This window comes from Bombus vosnesenskii, unplaced genomic scaffold, assembly GCF_011952255.1.
Source record: "Bombus vosnesenskii isolate JDL3184/JDL3185 unplaced genomic scaffold, Bvos_JDL3184-5_v1.1 scf7180000013293, whole genome shotgun sequence".
Lineage (NCBI taxonomy): Eukaryota > Metazoa > Arthropoda > Insecta > Hymenoptera > Apidae > Bombus > Bombus vosnesenskii.
Window position 1 is genome coordinate 1,789,673 of NW_022882944.1, and position 18,520 is coordinate 1,808,192.

An 18,520-nucleotide genomic window follows, 5' to 3' on the forward strand; every position below is an offset into this window, starting at 1 on the left:
TTATGCCTGTAAAATGCAATTATATTTTAATGGAATTTTCAATGAGATAAAACATCGAGAAAGATGATTTTGGTAATTTTTAAAAACAATTTTCATTAGAATATTTTCCAAAATATATTTTATGTTTATTACTTTGCCATATTAAATATTCATGAGAATAGAAGATTAAAAGAATATTGAACAGAAGAATTTACATTATAAAATTACATGTAATACATATTTTAAATATACAAAATTTATTGATATATAACTTGAGAATTTACATTATTTTTTTTGTTTATATAAAGTTACAAGCATTAACATTAGTTATACGTAGTTATTTTTGTTTATACTTTCTTAACCAGGAGAAATAATCCTTATTGCTCTATTTTTGTGTTTTTATTTTTTGAATTCTTAAAATAATATTAAATATTTATATGTGCCTACATTGTATGTAAATATTCTTTTTAATAATAATTACTTAATGTTAATTATTTTTTATAGTATTCTTAATACAAATTACGATTTCTTTTATTCTAACAATGATATACATATGTAGTATTCCTAACAGTAGTTACCGATTTCACATATTGGCATGAAGATCTTCGGAAGAGTCATTCGTGTTAGTTTTCATATCAACAAAATTTAGGAACTATTGAATATGTTACTTGAAATTGAGATTCTTTAAAATAAGATTAAATTTTCTTATTTTATATATATATATCTTTTTTAAATTATACAAATTAAAATTTATAATTTAAGTACACCCCAAAGGTAATGTTAGTAATATCATAACCTATAATTGTTGTTTCACTTTGACGTTTGATAAAACAATTCATAATAAAATATTTAATTTATTTCACTAGGTGCTCTGAAATAAAGTCACAAATCAGAGAAAACTTATATCAAGTTACCGAAATACTTAAAATCATCGCGAACTATTTCAACAAAATTATTTCATGATGAATAACACGAAAAAGATTAATGTAAATTTTTCATCCCTCGTGGGTTTAAAAGCGGAACTTTTAAAAAAGCAACATGAAGTAAATGAGGCAAAATTGAAATCAGAAATAGATCACACAGTATCAAAGTTACAAAAGAAAAAATCCAAGAAAATTGAAAAAGAGTCTAGGAAAGAAAATTCAAAAATGCCGGAGTACATTGAGGATGTTGATACTCATAAAAAATCGAAATTAATGTTGGAGGCAAAAACAAGATTATATGACCGACTAAAAAAATCCAGAACTACTAATGAGAATTTCCTTGTTGACTTTACAAATAAATCAGATGAATCTGAGGAAGAACCATTGCCAAAAGATGAAACTGACCCAATATTAGAAAATGAGGATGACTGGGTAGAATATGAGGATTGTTTTGGACGTACGAGAAAATGTTTACGCGAAGATTTGTCCTTGATGCAGGAAAAGGATCAATTGATCAAACAACAAATTATAACCAAAAAAGGAATTGATCCAAAAACCAATGATATTATTGACCAAAACTATGTTGAGGGAGAGAAAGAACCTGAAATAGAAATTATGAGAAGAAAGTGGGAGGAACAAACACAGAAACTAGCAGATAAAGTAAACATACACTACCAAGATATTTTATTTGATGAAGCTAGAACTCATGGTGTTGGTTACTATGCATTTTCACAAGATGAAGAAGAAAGAATCAAGCAACAGGAGAATTTGTTCAATTTAAGAAAGGAAACAGAGAAGAAACAGAGGGAGATAAAAGAATTGAAAGAATTGAGGGAGAAAATGGAACATAACAGATTGAAAGCGGCTAAAATTAGACAACGTATTAGAGCAGGATTACCTATAGATGTAGTAGAAGAGGAGTTTAGAGAAAAGAATGATAATGTATCTAATGAAAATGAATCAGGAAATGTACATAATACAGAAGAGAATTTAATCGAAACTGAAGAAAAAGAAAATAGTGAAAGCCAGATTATAGAAAGAGATAAAGAAATAGAAAAAGAAAATAAAATAAAAGCTTTAGGAGAACTTCTAGGCAAGAGAACTCATTGGTATGAGATGTCTCAGGAAGAATGGGTTCATAAATGTAGGAAAATAAGAGTCACTGAATTTGGACCAGTATATGAAAATTTTAGAAGTGCTGGTTATTTGAATCCTCAAAATGCTGATACAGTTTCAAGTATTCATAATAATGACAAATCTCATTCATATGAAATGAATGATACAGAAAACAGTAATGAAATAAATATAGATTCTTATGATATACCACTCCCCCCTAGCTTAAATACAAATGATTACAATACTGAGCATAATAATTTGACTGAAACAATAAATCAGAGTAATTGTGTTCAGTCAGTTGATTCTAAACAATACAACTCTAGTAATACAGTGCAAAATCAGATGAAACAAAATAGGAGTATAGATGAAGCGAGTATAGCAGCTGGTCTCAAATACTTGAGAGAAAAATTTGAAAAAAGTCAGAACGCTTAAAGCATTTACAAACTGATTTATACTATTTTACTATACATACTTGTAAATATAATGTATTGTATATACACGTGTATTGTATAGAATACTAAGAATATTTGTGATAAAAAATTTATTTACAAAAATAACGTTTCACATTTTCTAGTTTTTGTTTTTTAAACCTTCCTATTGTATTTTTATTTCACTCATATCCTTCTTCTGGTACTGCTAAGTCATCTTGTATACCTACATATTCATTAATTTCATTTTTATTTTCGTTAATTTCATTTTTATAAGTGGTAAAAAAGAAAATAATATTACCAGATAGATCAATGTCTGAAACAACTGTGCTGCAATTGGGACAGTTCACATGAGTATGGACCATGGTGAATTTCTTCAAACAATATAAATGAAAGAAGGTGTCACAGTTAGTACACTTTTCGCCCTAATTAATAAAAATTATTAATATTAGGTTGAAATTTCTCACATGAAAAAAGCATATTAGATAGGAATAGCATACATGAAAAATAACTTGTTTGCAAAGGCAACAGGTATTTAAATTGCTTTCATATGTAGCTCTAAAGTATGGCATTAATTCTGTTATACTTCTTACACCCATATAGTAATAACCATTCTGTAAATGTCATAAAAATATAAAATTAATCAAATATTACTGTAATGTATTTTGAATTTTTATCAATACCTTATAAATCAACCATTTTCTATTAACTATATCCTCCAGAAATTTTTCAGCACCTGCCTTTGACATTTTTATATCTAATGAAGAGCATAAATTTAAACATATTGTACTTTGTATGCATCCATTGCGTGATGTTATAATTTCAGAAAACATAGTCCTTAACAGGGCCAATTGCTCTTTTGAAAATTCAGTTTGGTACCTAGAAGATATCATGAATATCAATAAACTTCATACAAAATTTCTACAGATACTGTTACTTAACAAATTATGAAAGTAAAATAAAGACATCATAATTTATTTGTAAATCCATTCAATTTGACTTAACAGTATATAGGCCAATTTAAGAAAAATAATAAGTTAAACATTCTAAATGATTATAAATATTCATAAAATAATTATGCAAAACTGAATTTTGATATATTAACAATTACTAAAACATATACCTGGTTACTTCATTAAGTGTAGTACTTATTAGAACCCAATATAATTTGCCTGTAATTTCACACTGTGCTTTTTTGATTAACATGTTTAAGGGCTGCAATTGTTCATTTATTTGATTTATTATTACTGATACTCTATTATCACCTAAAATATACAGTTTTATTTATACAGATACAATAAAATAGGTACATAAAAATATGAATTGGATTTGACATTACATAAGAATTTACTTACCAAATAATTTAATAATTAAGTCCTGTATTTTATTTTCAATTAAAAGACCTTCATGTACAATTGCTTGTAGAACTATTTTGTGCTTGTTGCTATAAGCCATGTTTTATTTCTGTAACAGACACAAGTATTATGTTTTTATTTCAGATTATTAATGTTATCAATCTGTAATGTCAAAATACTAAAGTTTTATAAGTGAATCAGAAATTATTTCTGAATTAGTGAGTGTAACTTCTATAAAATGTTTTGACTAATTAAATAAATACACATATATATACAAAACTATGCAACACAACCCGCAATTATGTATATAAATGGAAAAGATAAATTTTTATATAATGATATTATATAAAGAAGTTTTTTATTTATGCAATTTCGTAATATCCTTTTTCGTTGGTAATATCCAAAATACTACATTTCACACCTTAAAAAAACTGAGCAACTAATGAGGAAATATGTATATAAAATATAACCAATAAAATTTACAAATAGTTTTGAAACATATCTCACAGTGTTTCTCAAGTTACATTAAAGAAACGTAAATCCTTTCAGGAGAAACACAATGATAAAGTAATTAAGAAGCATAACAAATAATTTTTATAAATTTCTTCCATCTACCAAACATCTATTCTATTATATAAAAGATCAGACAACAGAATTATACATAGTTGAAACAATAAATTTCATTGTTTTATACTACACAAGTGCTACGTTAATTGATCGAGATTCTGTTTTATTAACTGACCATCATTATCCCTACCGAATCTTAAAAGTGATTTTGTAGACTAAGCCTTCTTTTTTATATTAAGTGAACGTATTAAGGAACGCTTTAGGCTAGTATAACTTGAAATTCGATACATCTTTGAGAAAACAAGTATGTCGAACCTAATGAAAAGTGTTTGAATTTCAATTTTGAAGGGATTCCTAAGTTTTTCATACTATGAAAATTCGAATCACTTCGAATATGATTCAGTACTACAACTTTGGAAAATCTTGATAATTCTTGAATTTTTAAAGCTTCAATAAGTCTTGATATCTTATATAAGATATTGAAGATAGGGTATAATATGAAAGAATGTAGATATGAAACCTTAAATACGTAAAGCCTATATTAAGATTCACGTAAGCGATAGATTAAGATTCACAACTAAAAATTTATAAAAACTTTTAAGTTTTAAGTACTGAATCATATTTGCATTCAAATTCGCCCTTGCATACGTATGTATATTCGAAATGATTCAAACTTCTTTCAGATTGGTACCTACGCAGTCAATCTTTTCTTATTCTTATATTTCACAAATACAGATTAATTCTTCATAATATGGCAATTATTATTAAACAAGAAATAGAAGAGGCTTAATACTATGTACTTCTAATGAAAAATTGTAAGCAGGATATCAATCTACAAATAAATTTTGCAGCCCAAAACAAATACAGTCCCTAGTGCGGCTATATCAATGGATATTGTTTCTTACTGCTTTACTTTATAATTGTGATGCATAAATATATTATTCCTAACATAGAAATTTTAAATAAATTTATACAGATATATAGCTATACAAAAACAAATGTTTCAGATATTTATATCTTACATTCAATGAAGTAGAACTACTTTAGGAATTTTCTAGAAATACACCTGCCTCGATAACCAATCACGATAAGGCTCGATGTACGGTCAGCTAGCAAAGCATACCAGTAACGTTAAAATACTTGATTGTGAGAATCACTGTTACTGCCGCAACTTTACTGTATTATCATCGATGGGTGCAACGAGTATACGGTCAGTTTGAGTTTGAGCGCTACAGTATCATGAGAGAAAAGCATCGAGTGAGAGATGTGTTGACTCAAGTGAGCATCATGATTCATTCGAATATGTATTAATTTTCTAATATCGGAAGAAACGACAACAGGAAATATCGCCGTGCGCTAAAGTGAGGAAGAGGGACTAGAAAAGAGTGTGGAGGCGATCTAGTACATAGACATTGAGAGCTATCTCTGCTGCATAGTACAAGTTGTATCGCCAGGGCGCGAGGCCGCGACCCTGAGCCCGATACGCGGAATAGGACGTTTCGATAGCGGAATAGTGCGCGCAACGAATACGTGTCAAACATCGGTCCACGGATAAGCGCAAAGTGGAGCATCGTAGCGTACGCGGTGCTATCTGCTATCATTTGCTCGCGAAAAGGTCGAGAGTTCATGATCATTCAGTGACTCGAAACGATGATTCGACTCGTCGTTTGACGACGATCATTTTTTTTTTTTTATTTATCACTGCCTGAACGATCAAAAACTATTAGTAGGCAAAACGACGAATTTTTTCTCCCTGCTCTCTCGCCTCTTAAGTGGATATCTCGTTGACCAGTGTTATAACCTGTTAAGATCGAACGTTTCTACGTTACATCGTTCAGAAAGATTTCTTTGAAAAAGAGAATTTTGTGAATCGGAGAGTGATCATTGTATAGTGATAACACGATCCGAAGATGCCGCTCTTCGGTAAAAAGGATTCGAATAAAAAGATCAAGAAAGATGGGAAAGACGATAAATCGCCGTCTGTCGAGGACAAATACATCCTAAAGGAGTTGCTTGGAACGTATGTACTATACATCGCTACGGACTATATATCGGAAAGTAATAGAACCAATTGTACAAAAATTTTGTATTCGTGTCTTTCATATTGTCATTAATTTGATATTGCTCGATTAACCACTTAAGAATTACCTAGACTGCGGATTTCAATGCATTTATGGGAAATTTGATGATGCAGAAATGCATAGAATCCACATAAAATACTTAGAATATAGTACAATATTTATAAGGATATAGTATAACATTTATAGTATTTAAAATATTGTACTGTATTATATTCATAATATTTAGTAGTGTTCATAAGAATATCTATAAATAAGAAAAAAAGGAAGATTTGCATATAATCGAAATAGTATTAACTTGGGATATGTTCTTAAAGAGTTAATAAAATGATTGATTCTAGTCATGAATTTGATGCTAAACATTATTATTACTTATGATCGAAATTTACGTGAATGATTGTCAAAGTCACTTTCCTTAACCCTGTTACGATCTTTGAATTTTTATGTCTTAATTTCGTTCTTGTTGAAACAAACAAAAAGACATCATATACTTTAAGAAATTTTTCATCATATAATGTTTATAGGAACGAAAAGTTAAAAATATTAATTTTTAAAGTTAACAAATCATGTGATGATTTATGAAAAAATTAATATTATCGATGTATGTATATAAAATATTTCTAAGCGGTTCATCTTTAATGTCTTATCTTTCATAAAATTTACTTTCGTTTTGTAGTATTTAAAGATTACTACCACTTATTGGCACAAATTTAACTATTTACATGTAGATATTTTAGTTTTACATTTAGTTTATCTGTTTATTAAAATGTTCAAATTAGAATTTGTATTACGTATGATAAAGTGGCGCTTTCGAATCTTTTAGTTGACGGTTATGTTTGCTATTTATTCAATTAAACACAAATGAAAATTATGTCAAATAAACTATGGAACTTATAGAAAGAAAATAAATTGTTATTAAATAAAATAGATACTATAAATTTATTTACATTTACAAAAAGATTTTGTTTTTATATTTGTGAACAATATTTAATTTAACTATATTAAGTTCCATTAGTAATGTTGCAAGATATTTTGTAACAGATTGGGAAAGAGAAAGTACTTCCCATTAGCAATAAATGTTGTATAACTATCATAATTTTTTGACACACTTGGTAGTTATATTGCTATTCAAATTACCTCAAGTACTTTTTCGTTTAGAACAATGATCAATATGTAGTACTATAGCATATAATTAAAAATTCTATTGTCATATTAGAACACTTGTATTAAATATGTCAATGTTAATTGCATACAGTCTATTATTATATCAGTAGTCTGGGTATCAAATGTTCTGGCGCAATAATTAGTAACTGAATATAAGTGCATAAGTCATGTTACATTCATGCACTTTTTTAATGTATTGTAATGTAATATGCCAATTTTTATGATTTCCATTATTATATTTATTTATTTTATATTTATTTGTGTAGGGGTGCTTTCTCTGAAGTACGTTTGGCAGAAAGTAAAGAAAAGCCTGGTCAAATGTTTGCTGTGAAAATCATTGATAAAAAAGCATTGAAAGGAAAAGAGGATTCTTTAGAAAATGAAATTAGAGTGTTGCGAAGGTAATATTTAGCTTCTGTAAATAAATTTATTTGAATTTCTCTTAAGTGTTTAATTATATTGTATTGTACTTATTGTATTGTAACTTATATTGTATTTTTCCAGGTTAACACATCCAAATATTGTTCAATTACTGGAAACATTTGAGGATAAACACAAAGTTTATTTAGTTATGGAATTGTGAGTGTTTTCATTTGTCTATAAATTAGTATACATATTATAAGCTTATATTTGATTTCTGTTTTTCTTTTTATATTAGGGTTACCGGTGGAGAACTATTTGATAGAATTGTCGAAAAAGGTTCCTATACAGAGAAAGATGCATCAGGTTTAATAAGACAAGTTTTAGAAGCTGTGGATTATATGCATGATCAAGGTGTTGTGCATAGGGACCTTAAACCTGAAAACCTTTTATATTATAATCCAGATGAAGATAGCAAGATCATGATTAGTGACTTTGGACTGTCAAAAATGGAAGACTCTGGTATTATGGCAACTGCTTGTGGTACTCCAGGATATGTTGGTATGACTCATTGTCATTTAGTTGGATATATGTATATATGATTTATTTTTTTACAATATTTTAACATCTTTTTTTATTTACAGCTCCAGAAGTCTTAGCACAAAAGCCGTATGGAAAAGCTGTAGATGTGTGGAGTATAGGAGTCATTTCTTACATCTTATTATGTGGTTATCCTCCATTTTATGACGAAAACGATGCGAACCTGTTTGCACAAATTTTAAAAGGTAATAAAACTATTTTGGGATACAAATTTTTTTTAGTATTTGGGAGGACTATACTATCACTTCAATTTAGGTACTACTTTTAGGATTCACAAACACATGCAGCTGCACATTAACTTGAAATTTTAATTTTTAAGGTATTATTCTAGTTTTTGTATGCTGCTATATACATGCTAGTGTAGTAAGTAAATGATCTTTTGTGTGTGTTCGCGTTTTTTATGAAAGTTATTGTTGTTAATGTCCAAAAATAACATTAAAAATTCTATTACAATATCCGTATTGTCTGAGTAAAAGAGATGATTAAATGGGATTTTTTATAGTGAAGTATAAGAAACAAATTTATGTCATACAGTGTGAGAATCTAACAGTACTTCTTCCAAATAAAATAATTGATTTAAAAATTAAATAAGTCATAATAAAATCGTCTACTCTATAGCAAGAAGCTAACCAGACTGTTATAGGTGAATTTGAATTTGATTCGCCGTACTGGGACGATATCAGTGAGTCTGCAAAGGATTTCATTCACAAATTGATGTGCGTCAATGTCGAGGAGCGCTTTAGTTGCAAACAAGCCCTTGCACATCCTTGGTAAGATCATTATTGCATTTAGATATTGTATATAATTTATGTTATTTGAAATTATTATATTTTTGCATAAATTTATATTCAGTAATGAAGTCATATTAAAAAATTCGCAATTCGCAATATTTTGAACGTCTTCTAGATTTGATGTTTGTAATTTTTGAAGAGTCGTGTTTTAAGATTCAAGCAATAAAAATATTACAGGAACTGAATTGTTCTTAATAATAAGATAAATATGGATTAAGTAAGTAGAAGGATTACATTAATTTCGTTATACATTAATTAATCCTACAAGATTAATTATTGAAGTATGTGTATAAACTTCCCAATGTGTGTAATAGTTGATAACTCATTTTAAATTAAAATATGAAATGTATATGTACCCACATATCAAAATTTTCAGTAATTCTCATAAACAAATATCTTAACATATTTTAACAAATCAGTCAATATATATTTTGCTTAACATATCATTTTTAACAAATATATTTTATATTAATAAATATATTTGTTTAATCAGTCATGTTTTATATGTAATGCAGTATCGTGCAATTAATTTTTTTCAGGATATCCGGCAATGCTGCTAGCAATAAAAATATCCATGGTACTGTATCTGAACAACTTAAAAAGAATTTCGCCAAATCAAGGTGGAAGGTTAGTATAATTAGATGATTATTATGTTGCTGATTGTATGTGTTTGCTCGCCAGGCTCCGTAGGAATGTCTTCCTCTTCTCTCATGGTTGCAGCAAGCCTACCACGCAGCCACGGTCATACGTCAAATGCAACGGCTGGCACTCAACAGCGGCCAACAGCAGCAGGGCCCAGGATCAACAGGCCCCTCCAGCGGCAACCCCACGCCATACCCCGATCAATCGCAATCCAACCCCAGTTACCAACCCAGATCAGTGGAGCCTCCGACCAACCTCAATTGAAGGAAATACGCGAGTCACCATTGCCGGTGTCAAGCTTGGTGGTCTCGAGTCCTATTCCCATTCCGATCACTCCAAATTCACCATTATACTTACGCAACAAACGCTTCAAGCTGTGGGGTAGCACACGCACTGCTCTGTCTACTCTATTTCAAACGAATGTATCGTATCTTAGAAAGCAAAGAAAGTATAAGAAAAGCTGAGTCATGCTAAGATTCTTCTAATGAAAAATATCAAAGCCGTCAGGTGGCCGTTTATTCTCTTACCGAGTTATTATTTAAATACTGGTAAGAGTTTGTATAGATTCCAGCTAATTCGCTTTATTGTGGTCTCCTGTGACATGGTTGCCACCGATCGTGTATATTACAAAATTACACACGCTCGCGAGTGCGCGCACATACACACACTTAAATGCACGTATAAACAGCCCGCGCGATATAAGGCGATTTTCCGAATGTTTCTCGTTTTATCGTCCCTCTCAGTTTTGTTGGCTTTGTTTCGACAATTTCTAAATAGATCTTCTCACTTTGTTAGTATATATTTCACAGTAGAATTAAATCCAGTAGCCATCAATAGTGATTTTAAATGACGATATGTCAACGGCATTGATTTGATCAAGTAAAGATGTAGTTAATGTATTTAGATAAACTTAATGCTAATTGTGAAATCTTGTAACGCAAGAAAGATCTTGCTCGATCAAATCTGCTAAATGTATAAAGAAAGAAAAAAAAAAGAAACTATGTGAACAGTACAACGACAAGTTTTTATCTTTTATAAGGTTTGGTGTAATGAATAGTAGTTGTTTAGATGATTTTTTGCTATGTGAACATCTTACTATATTCTGGCTAAATATGTTTTAAATTCCATAAAAACCGATACGCAGCTTTTTACCCGGTACTTATTCGAATGAATGATATGGCCGAATATATCTTTTGAAACAGCGTTTTTTCAAGAAGCACGAAACAAAAGACAAATTAAGTAAGTTTTTTGTAAGACAGATCACTCCGAATGAGGAGAAGAAAAGAATTCTTGCCATATGGAATCGTGTTGTGAGACTGTATGAGATCTGATTTTTATCAATATTTGTTTTTATATTTCCCTCAATGATTACTATACATGTTTTATTTTATGACAAATGCAAACATTTATATACGAGTCATGTACAGTACACTGTATTGCAAGATATGTACATTGTGTACACAGATACTTGTTCTGTTACATAGTGATATTAGTACATTTTAAGAACTGCAAAACAGAGATCTACTAATTAGATTTAATATGTATATACATACGTGTATATTGCTCTACTGATATTTTTATCGATATGTTGCACTGAAATTTAATGGAAAATGTACATAATTCATACACGATTCCCCAATTATCTCTTTGCAAGATGCAAATATAAAAAGCATATTATATAATGTCGAATTTTTCACTTTTTTATAATATTTTTTAAAGACAATTATATTTTTATACGCTTTGCAATTTCTTCTGATCTAATTGTTTTTATTGTATTTTTATTCTATTAAAAAAGCATTAATCGTTATTGTCCTTCAAATAATGCATAGAATCAAATTGGCTCATCTTCGGAGAAAGTAGAAAGCACAAATCTAATTAGATAAGAGCTGACGATTTATATATTTTGCTGTGTTATAAAAGAATGTACATATTATTTTTATATGTTACGTTCCTTGATGTAAATGTGTAAGTACTTTCAATGTGCTATGAATAGTTCAATACAAATATTTTTGTATTTAATATTTTGTTGTAGATTACAGCGATTATATATCATTGCATAAGTTCCAAAAGAAAGAATTGAAATATAATCTAGCTATTTATATTTGTATCTTTTTATAATGTGAAGAATCAGTGAATCATATACAGTACTCAGTATTTGAATTACAACAGGTACTTCAACGAAATGTTCGGAAATACTTTTAGTATTTGGTGGTATTTCTTTATTTTTTTACAAATAATTGCAGATAAGTGCAATACCGTATATATCGTAATCTTGTGATAATGATGTTACTGTGGTCTCTTACTCAATGGTATATCGATATAAAGATATTAATACTAATAAATATTGAAAATTTTCATTGAAATAGGATATAAAATTTCTCTCAATTGGAAATGTATCAAATTTTAATTTTTCACGATGATGATGATCAAATTCCACGTTTTATTATATAGATGGGAAAAATACATTATGTATTAATATGCGGAAAATTGTATCGACAAAATTCTATGTTTTTTCAGTGTCCTTTTGAAATAAATCTAAATTGTACTCAATGAAATCTAGAAGGATCATATATATATTACATACATACTATGATAGAGAAAATTATTGCTGTTTATCGAGCGGGCACTCCTTTTGTCATAAATTGCTATCTCTTTATCTTTAAACAATAAATATAATAATCACTCTGAACTCTCATATTAGACATCCGTCCGTGTACCGGGCACTATTCGTGTAATTCATAACTATATAAAAAAGGGATTCGTGTTAACGCTACATAATAATTTTGAAATCGATAATAATTATATTAATTATAAGATAGACATTGTTCTAATAAAATTAAACAAACTACATATAAATTGATTTAGAACACGACGTATATGATGGAAGTTAAGATACATACAATGATCATCATTTTGTTTCTTGTCGAAACATTGTAGTATCAAAAATTTCAATTGATAAACAGGTCTTTCATTGCGCAAAAAATAACGCACCATTCTAAAGTGCCTTGGATGACACGATGATGGAATGTCAGATAAATAAATTCAAAAATATGTTACTCGATGATTAGAATCAGATATCATTTATCTTTTATTTAGAAAATAGATTTCTATTTCTATATCCTAATCTAAATATTTATTTGCTTTATAATATCTCACAAAAAAATATTTGAATTCAGATATTTAATAAAATTACGTAATTTTATTGTAATTTTTTTATAACCAGCATCGTGTCATCTAATAAGAAAGGTTCGTTAATAAACATTTTTTTATGCTAAATATATTGTGCATATGAGCTTGTAACTTAAAAATTCTAGAAGGAAATAAAAGAAAAGGAGCTTAGCTTGTATTTAGAAACGAATTATAAAAAAAGAGAAGAAAACGATAAAACCGTGCCACATGAATAAACATATCGGCAGGAATATTGCAAAATGTGATTATAAAAATAAGCTGATTTTAAATAGCAATGAAAACAACAACTTGTTACTGCAGTTTTATTCGATGAGAAAAAAAATAACGTCAGACTGATAAGAGTGTGTATGGAGCGAACGAGGAAGAGAGTGAAAGAAAGAAAGAGAGCGAGAGGGAGGGAGAAATGTTGTCTAAAATGTTTTAACTGTTGCCTATAAATTAAGCGTAATTGAGCTCCTATATGTACCGACCGATTACAAGAATAACTTCTTCCTATTGTAACTTTTTCTCATTGCACAAGCCTTGCAATTGTTATGCTTACAATTTGTGCATGTGAGAATGATTATTATCAGACGTTTCATTGTTAATTGTACTTGATACAGAGGATCAGAGCCGTTAGAAAAAAATTTAATGATACAAATTTATCAACTCTACGCAGAAAATTTTAGCAAATCAGAATCTATTAAACTAATTTACAGTGCCAATGTATTCCACACATACAAAAAGAGCTGTTGAAATCGCTAATTTTTTGAGGCATGTAAAATATCAAATTTTTGTAAATTACATATTATATTCGAATAGCCGATATTTTCGAAAATAAGATCGATTAAATTTTTAATAATATATTGCTTCATCAGACAGACTAATTTTTTTCGTTCAAAAATAGAAAAAACTGGTTTATAAGTACGAGGACTATAGAAAGCGGATAACAAGTATTTCGAAATTAATAAGATCTTAATTGTGGTGCTACAAAACGGATGTTCGATACTACTATTTCATGGAATGTTGATGAATAAAAAAATATGTATATATATACACATACTGATATATATATATATATATATATATATATATATTTAGCTGTCTTAGTTTGTTTGAGTATCGCATTAATGTAATCATTCTTTTCTATAGTCATCCTGAGTTGTAAGATTGTTAATTAAAAATAAAACAGAAATATCGGAACGCTTATAAACTACAAAATAAGTAAATTAATCGCACTTTAATTTAATGCACATTTAATAAAAGTTTTCCTTTCGGATATGAAAACGAATGCAAATATAATAAAAATATGGACGATGCAAATGATAACAATAATAATAACCATATAATAACATTTACAGAATTGCGTGTGTTTGTGTTTAAAATTAGGCTATTTTTTTATACAAATTATTTTAAATACATTAACAATGATATGCTTTATTTTATAATTTGTTAACTGATAAATGTGTAGCAGTTTCAGTTTGCATATTATATAGACAAAATAAGAAATTTACATGATTATTACATTTTATATTAATGATATATCGACATACAGTGGCTGCCTTCATGAAATACAAAGTTGTGGACTGATAATCCATGAATCATGTAAAACGATGTTTTTTTTTATGGAATATGAAAAAATTAATTAGTTCGAGTACAAGAATAGTGTAATAAATAAATGCATTCAATAACTTAACAAAAGAAGTTTACATTACACCATATAAATTGATCTTTTTACAACTACTTACATCTTACTTAATTTTTATTTATAATAGTATAAATCTTTACTATTCCTTAAATTCATGGCAATGTGTTTGTAAAGTTTATTTATTATACAGTAATATACAATTATATAATTAACAAATAATATTAATATTTGTTAACTGTGGTGATAAAAAATAATAAACTTTACATTTATTATAAAATGTAATGTAAACTTTTGTGTTAGACTGTAGTTTACTATGATGTTCCTACTACACATTGATTTCGATATAATATGTTTAAAGTTTGGCTTAAATTCCAAGTAGTTGTTAATACTATGTAATGAAACATACAAATGATATATATATAGCTATATAACTGTACTTAGTAAAAAAATTGAAAATTAAATTAATATTCATAGTTGAAATACGTAAAGAATAATAAATTACACAATGAATGATTCTATAAATTTCCGAAGTAGCAGCCACGAGAGATTAACATTAATATTGACATTCAATATATTACTAGGCATCGTTAATAATACCGTTTAGTTGATGCTTCTTTCTTCCTGGAAATCGCATTTTATTTCTACTTTAATATAGATTAATATGATTTCTGTTTAATTGATTATTTCGATCAACTTAGTTATACAACTGAAATAAGTGTGAAAAAATACTATAAATAGAAAATATACTTGCACATTCCTATATACGTTAAGTTTTTGGTAGTAACATCTGAAAATAAACTGTTGGCCCCTTATATGTAATTTGTATAACTTTTCTGTAATCAACGCTTATCAATAATTCAACATAAAGTGTTTGGAATTTCAAATAGTTCATACATTTTGAACTAAATGAACACTTTTAATGTTATGTATTATACCAAATGATATTATAAACGAAGCAACCTTACATTATATTAAATACACATATTTTAGCCTTCGTATGCATTTAACGCTTCCCGTAATTTATCTACAATCTTTTGATAAAACTTAATTTGCTCCGTGAGATGCGTTTTCATTGCTTGAGTTAAATGTATTTCTTGTTCTGTTTGAAAATGCGTTTCTTCGGCGAGAAGAGCTCGTGCTATTACATCGGTTCGATGAGATAAATCTCGCAATTGTTGCGGCTCCATTTTATGTTCACTTACTAACCTTTCGTAATCTTTACGTTTTTGTACAGCAGTCTAAACAAGTTAAAGGAAAAGAATAAAGCAAATTAATAATACCAAAATTTCTTCATAAGACTATACCTTAAAGAATAAAATCTTTCTTATCAGTTACCTTGTGTATGCTAATTACATCTGGAAAACTACTGATGATTCCTCTATAAATATGAAATTTATCAGACAAAGGTTCCCAATCAAACTTAGGCTGTTCTTCGTATAATTTGCCGATATCGTTATAAGCATCTCCCGTTATTTTTAACGCGTAGGTCAATCTTCCTCGACTACTATCGTCGCCTTCTAAAGCATGACTTAATGCACTAAAACTTTGACCAATTTTTTGAAATTCTCTCTTATAAAGAAGGCTTTTCTTTGTTTGATCAACAGCCATAGCCATAAAATTTTTAACAACCGGATCCAATCCGCTTATAAATCTACTGAAAGCATCCGTTTGAATTTCCACTTTTATAACATCCAAAGTTGTTTCAGGACATTGCACAGCATTAAAGTAATTTACGCCTAATAATTCATCTTTCTCAGCCTGTCTCTTGCCGGCCTTCCACCTTTTCTCATCTGTACAAGTTATAAAATGTTCCCATACGCGACTACGTGCTAGTACAGGATGTCTACAAACGTAATCAACGAATTCTTGTAATTGTGTGCGTCGATGTTCGATAAATTGTTCTTCATATCTCCCTGATATTTGTTTATCTGGCAATGGTGGAATGGGAATAAAACAATATTTTTCTTCCAAACGTTCGTGTAGCCAATCAAAGTGTTTGTATCTTCTTGAAACTTGAATATTGTTGAACTATAACAAAGAATCAATGATAATTCTGTGATTTATTGTTACAAGGATATAAGGATACAAAAATTAAATACCGTTGGTGTAAGTTGATAAACTATGAAACTTTTAAGACCCTTCAGTTTAGATTCTTTCTTAGGAGATGTAACTACACAGTTGTAGGATTCCCCTCTTGAACTCCACCTAAAACGTCCACCTTCAATTTCCTCAATATATATTTTCTCATTTTCAGGAACATTTGCTACTCTCATCCCTAATAAATAACTATCTTCTCCAGACTTTATTAATGTAGAAAATTTATTATTTTTCTTTGGTATGTTGGGTATAGGCCTTTCAGGTATCACAGAATGAATAGTTTGCATAGAAACTGAATCTCCATAATCAACACTATTGTGCTGTTGCAATTGCATCATATGTTGTTGTTGCTGCTGAGGAACATACGCTTGCGTTTGTCCAACTTCTGAATCGTCATCCCATTCATCATCCCAATAATCCCCTGAACTTTGTTGGGATGATGTCATTGCATCTAATGCACAAGAAAATTTGAATATAACAATCTTTCAAATTAGTACTTCTGCAATTTTAAAAATTTGTTCATATGTAATGAAACAATTTAAGTATACTTGGAGCAGATGCTGAAGTGTCAACAATTTGAACATATGCCGCTGGAAACAATCCAGACTTTCCACTCTGATTAAAACCTTCACACCATCCATCACCCACATTATCCCTCATAACAGTCAACATTTCTCCTGCTGTGATAGACAACTCTGCTGTTCCTGGCTCTCCAGTGAAGTCATATAATGCCCTTACCTGGAAAAACAAACATTTAACGTTAATACAATGAAAATACATTCGAAAGTGAAGAAAGTTATCTTGAAAAGTTCGCATAAAAGAATGAGTCATAATGCATAAAACTGATCTAACACTAAATAGTGATATATCAATCGCTTTTGTATTCTTAACAGGTTTTACACACCTGGTGGCCCTCCATTGTAAGTACATGTACTAATAGTAATTTCGAATTGCAACAACTGGTGCGGCAACTTTTCGTCTCCTTATTTCAAATTGTTTGATTGCACCCGGTCACATACCTACACCGATCTGCTTACCCGTATGACTGACATTTACGTATTTGTGCTTTAATGTGTGTGCGATTCTGTGCCACATAAATGGAAAATTTAAACGACTGTACACCACTACTGTCCGCGAAACATAATACGCTTTCATGACTTCGGAGAATGGTGTATTTCTTATATGTAAATCACATCCATATCGAAAATCGGAAGGAAATTCTAGATGATAGGAATAGACAGGCCGATGAAATGTAATTTGATGAATAGAAAAAAAAACGGAAGAAAGTATTTTGTGATTAGAGGTTAGAAACCGTGAAACACGGGGCGTATAAAATTACGAGCCGCTACTGATTTCGGATCCGCCTCTATGAAGTAACAAGTAACTCTTATGTCGCTTATTGAACTTTTGTCTGGGTGTGTACACTTGAACGAACCATTTATACAGTTGCGAATGAAGAATTAAAAAGAGAAATTACGCATCTTATGTAACGCACAAAGAAAATAAAATTCTTTTACATCAACGTAAATTTTAATTATCAATTTCTTATATGAGTTTTTTATATATTAAATATCTAATAAATGGCCAATGAAAATAATGTTTAA

At 29.2% G+C, this 18,520-nt stretch overlaps 4 protein-coding genes across 11 annotated transcripts; 2 read left to right on the top strand and 2 right to left on the bottom strand.

Annotated features, from left to right (window-relative positions):
* The first annotated feature begins 557 nt into the window (after positions 1–557).
* LOC117232793 (coiled-coil domain-containing protein 174) lies at positions 558–2,536 on the top strand. Its single transcript, XM_033492439.1, has 2 exons — positions 558–753; positions 846–2,536. The coding sequence occupies exon 2, from the start codon at positions 939–941 to the stop codon at positions 2,448–2,450; it is 1,512 nt and encodes a 503-aa protein (XP_033348330.1). The 5' UTR covers positions 558–753; positions 846–938; the 3' UTR covers positions 2,451–2,536.
* Positions 2,537–2,626: 90 nt separating this feature from the next.
* Positions 2,627–4,649, bottom strand: LOC117232801 (non-structural maintenance of chromosomes element 1 homolog). Of its 6 annotated transcripts, none has more exons than XM_033492460.1 (7): positions 4,559–4,649; positions 3,802–3,910; positions 3,570–3,711; positions 3,130–3,325; positions 2,947–3,060; positions 2,748–2,871; positions 2,627–2,672 (listed from the first exon to the last, which is right to left on the bottom strand). In XM_033492460.1, exons 2-7 carry the CDS (start codon positions 3,899–3,901, stop codon positions 2,629–2,631), a joined length of 720 nt encoding a protein of 239 aa, XP_033348351.1. In that variant the 5' UTR covers positions 3,902–3,910; positions 4,559–4,649; the 3' UTR covers positions 2,627–2,628. The 6 variants fall into 6 exon arrangements, with proteins under 6 accessions (XP_033348351.1, XP_033348350.1, XP_033348347.1 ...); XM_033492459.1 differs by having other exon boundaries at positions 4,544–4,649; XM_033492456.1 differs by lacking the exon at positions 4,559–4,649 and adding an exon at positions 4,309–4,443.
* A 1,629-nt stretch (positions 4,650–6,278) lies between these two features.
* Positions 6,279–13,349, top strand: LOC117232794 (calcium/calmodulin-dependent protein kinase type 1). 3 transcript variants are annotated; one of them, XM_033492442.1, is made up of 8 exons: positions 6,279–6,388; positions 7,877–8,011; positions 8,115–8,189; positions 8,269–8,531; positions 8,615–8,755; positions 9,214–9,340; positions 9,901–9,988; positions 10,082–13,349. In XM_033492442.1, exons 1-8 carry the CDS (start codon positions 6,279–6,281, stop codon positions 10,265–10,267), a joined length of 1,125 nt encoding a protein of 374 aa, XP_033348333.1. In that variant the 3' UTR covers positions 10,268–13,349. The 3 variants fall into 3 exon arrangements, with proteins under 3 accessions (XP_033348333.1, XP_033348331.1, XP_033348332.1); XM_033492440.1 differs by having other exon boundaries at positions 9,901–9,938; positions 10,043–13,349; XM_033492441.1 differs by lacking the exon at positions 6,279–6,388 and adding an exon at positions 7,764–7,813 and having other exon boundaries at positions 9,901–9,938; positions 10,043–13,349.
* Positions 13,350–14,144: 795 nt separating this feature from the next.
* On the bottom strand, positions 14,145–18,459 carry LOC117232791 (sorting nexin lst-4). Its single transcript, XM_033492437.1, has 5 exons — positions 17,821–18,459; positions 17,465–17,654; positions 16,919–17,367; positions 16,155–16,847; positions 14,145–16,057 (listed from the first exon to the last, which is right to left on the bottom strand). Exons 1-5 carry the CDS (start codon positions 17,833–17,835, stop codon positions 15,806–15,808), a joined length of 1,599 nt encoding a protein of 532 aa, XP_033348328.1. The 5' UTR covers positions 17,836–18,459; the 3' UTR covers positions 14,145–15,805.
* Between the last annotated feature and the right edge of the window lie 61 nt (positions 18,460–18,520).

Excerpts from the sequence above, each read along its gene's own strand:
- LOC117232793 (XM_033492439.1), top strand. The coding sequence starts at position 939 with ATGATGAATAACACGAAAAAGATTAATGTAAATTTTTCATCCCTCGTG.
- LOC117232801 (XM_033492460.1), bottom strand. The coding sequence starts at position 3,901 with ATGGCTTATAGCAACAAGCACAAAATAGTTCTACAAGCAATTGTACAT. Across the intron at positions 3,712-3,801 it reads CTTAATTATTAAATTATTTG|GTGATAATAGAGTATCAGTA; the intron begins GTAAGTAAATTC and ends TGTATATTTTAG. Across the intron at positions 2,872-2,946 it reads GCAAACAAGTTATTTTTCAT|GGCGAAAAGTGTACTAACTG; the intron begins GTATGCTATTCC and ends TTTATTAATTAG.
- LOC117232794 (XM_033492440.1), top strand. The coding sequence starts at position 6,279 with ATGCCGCTCTTCGGTAAAAAGGATTCGAATAAAAAGATCAAGAAAGAT. Across the intron at positions 8,190-8,268 it reads GTTTATTTAGTTATGGAATT|GGTTACCGGTGGAGAACTAT; the intron begins GTGAGTGTTTTC and ends TTTTTATATTAG. Across the intron at positions 8,532-8,614 it reads TGGTACTCCAGGATATGTTG|CTCCAGAAGTCTTAGCACAA; the intron begins GTATGACTCATT and ends TTTTATTTACAG.
- LOC117232791 (XM_033492437.1), bottom strand. Across the intron at positions 16,848-16,918 it reads TTTATCAACTTACACCAACG|TTCAACAATATTCAAGTTTC; the intron begins GTATTTAATTTT and ends TCTTTGTTATAG. Across the intron at positions 16,058-16,154 it reads ATGTAATTAGCATACACAAG|ACTGCTGTACAAAAACGTAA; the intron begins GTAACTGATAAG and ends TAACTTGTTTAG.